This window comes from Meleagris gallopavo, chromosome 14 (genome assembly GCF_000146605.3).
Source record: "Meleagris gallopavo isolate NT-WF06-2002-E0010 breed Aviagen turkey brand Nicholas breeding stock chromosome 14, Turkey_5.1, whole genome shotgun sequence".
In the NCBI taxonomy this organism is placed as follows: Eukaryota; Metazoa; Chordata; class Aves; order Galliformes; family Phasianidae; genus Meleagris; species Meleagris gallopavo.
The window spans coordinates 2268370-2270079 of NC_015024.2; the positions used below are offsets into that span (position 1 = coordinate 2268370).

A 1710-nucleotide genomic window follows, 5' to 3' on the forward strand; every position below is an offset into this window, starting at 1 on the left:
GCACGGCCGGCGGGCGGCACGGGAGGGAGTGGGGCAAAGGCCGGGTCGGAGTCCACCGGTTGCAGCATCCACGCCGGTTCCGGGAGCGCCCAGCGGGGCTCAGCTGTAGGACAGCAGGTTGACGTCGTAGCAGCCGTCTACCTGCGGAAGGAACGCGGCACGCTGGGTCCCGGCAGCGCTGCAGGGAGCACAGCGCACGGCCCCCACCGGGCCCGCGGCCGCCGGGGCTGCGGGGGAGCACCGCACTCACGTCGAAGCGCCCGATGCGCGCGGTCGCCTGGCGAGCGCGGGTCACCTCCGTCAACGCCCACATCTGCTGCACCTCCGCCGCCACCTTCTCCGGGTCGGGCAGCTCCTGGAAGGCAGCGGGAGCGGTGCCGGGAGGGCCGGGGCTGCCCTCGTGCAGGCTGCACGGAGGCACCGTGCCACGGCCACAGCACCTGCAGAGCAGCCCTGCTGAGCGGCTGGGAAACGGTGACCCTGAGGGCGGCACGGCCCCGCTGGCAGGCGTCCAGAGTGGGGACACAAACCAGGCAATTAGCTAATGATTAAAGACCTAATTGCACCACCGAGGTTCAGCACCCACGACGCTCAAGCTCAGCCCTCTTTTCTCAGTGCGGCACTGCGCGATGCTCCCCACGTCCTCTCCCTCCCACCCCAGTGTGACGTGGGGACACACGTTGACAACCTGCGGGGACATGGGCGACCTGAGCTCTGCCCCAACTCTCCTTGGACTCTGCTCACCCAGAGCCACTTAGCAGGTCTTACACTGGTGCTCGCAGGCTGTGATGGTCTCCATGGTCATCTCCTGGCCCAACCCTGCCAGTCAGCGCTACCCTCCCTCTGCCATCCGCCTCCGCTTGCGAGGCCTCCCCTGTCCCCAGGCAGAGGATGAGCTGATTTAAATGCCACCTCGAGCTGCATGTCTCAGCGGGTATTTTTCTTCTGAACTCTGCAAACTGCTTCCAGCACCGGGCAGTGGCTTTGGGGCTCTGGAATGATCCCTGGTACCAGTGGGGCCAGGAGGGGGCTGAAAGCACCCAGGGGTTGGGTACCAGGATTAGGTACATCCTCTGGGGATGGAGTGCTCAAGCATGATCTGTTGGGGTCAGAAGGCCCGGCAGCACGGGAGCAGCCACCAGCTGTGCACTTTGCAGATGGACAATGTGGGCCGTGTGATGGATGGGAAGGACCAACCCGTGCACCCCGGGGCAGGGTGGCACCGGCAGCCCCACCCACAGCACATGACAGCCCCACTCACCCCGTGCAGGGCTGGGGGGGTTGGCTCCGGGGGGGCTCAGCTGGGACAGCCAGGAGGGGACGTCCTGCGGGGAGGTCTGCGGTGGAGCCAAAGGGTCACACGGGGGCCTCTATCCCGCCCTCACCCCTCGCGCCGCAGTTTGGACCCCACCATCCTCCCTGTTGCTACAGGCACTACGAGCATCACTCCGCAGCGCCCAGGGGGTGGCACTCCGGGGACCCCGGGCCCATCGCCCCCCCCTTTCCCCTCGAGCACCCCAGGGCGATCCCCGCGCTCGGGGCTCCCCGGGGTCACCTTGGTGCCAGGAGGGAAGAGCTGCAGCTCCTCGATTCCGAAGTGCAGCCACGCCGGGGAGGGCTGCCGCAGGATGAAGCGCAGCGCCGTCACCTGCTCCATGTCGCACAGCATCTGCGGGGGGACAGCGGGCGTCAGGCGGGTGGGGGGCGGCC

General features: G+C 67.9%; 1 protein-coding gene across 1 annotated transcript; it reads right to left on the bottom strand.

The window, feature by feature from the left end:
- Window positions 1-6: 6 nt before the first annotated feature.
- Window positions 7-1697, bottom strand: NICN1 (nicolin 1). The gene is made up of 3 exons (XM_010718339.3): window positions 1556-1697; window positions 251-355; window positions 7-141 (listed from the first exon to the last, which is right to left on the bottom strand). Exons 1-3 carry the CDS (start codon window positions 1667-1669, stop codon window positions 100-102), a joined length of 261 nt encoding a protein of 86 aa, XP_010716641.1. The 5' UTR covers window positions 1670-1697; the 3' UTR covers window positions 7-99.
- Window positions 1698-1710: the final 13 nt, after the last annotated feature.

Coding starts and splice junctions, on each gene's coding strand:
- NICN1 (XM_010718339.3), bottom strand. CDS start 1,669: ATGCTGTGCGACATGGAGCAGGTGACGGCGCTGCGCTTCATCCTGCGG. Junction 356..1,555: donor TCTTCCCTCCTGGCACCAAG/GTGACCCCGGGG, acceptor GCTGCCTTCCAG/GAGCTGCCCGACCCGGAGAA. Junction 142..250: donor CGCGCATCGGGCGCTTCGAC/GTGAGTGCGGTG, acceptor TTCCTTCCGCAG/GTAGACGGCTGCTACGACGT.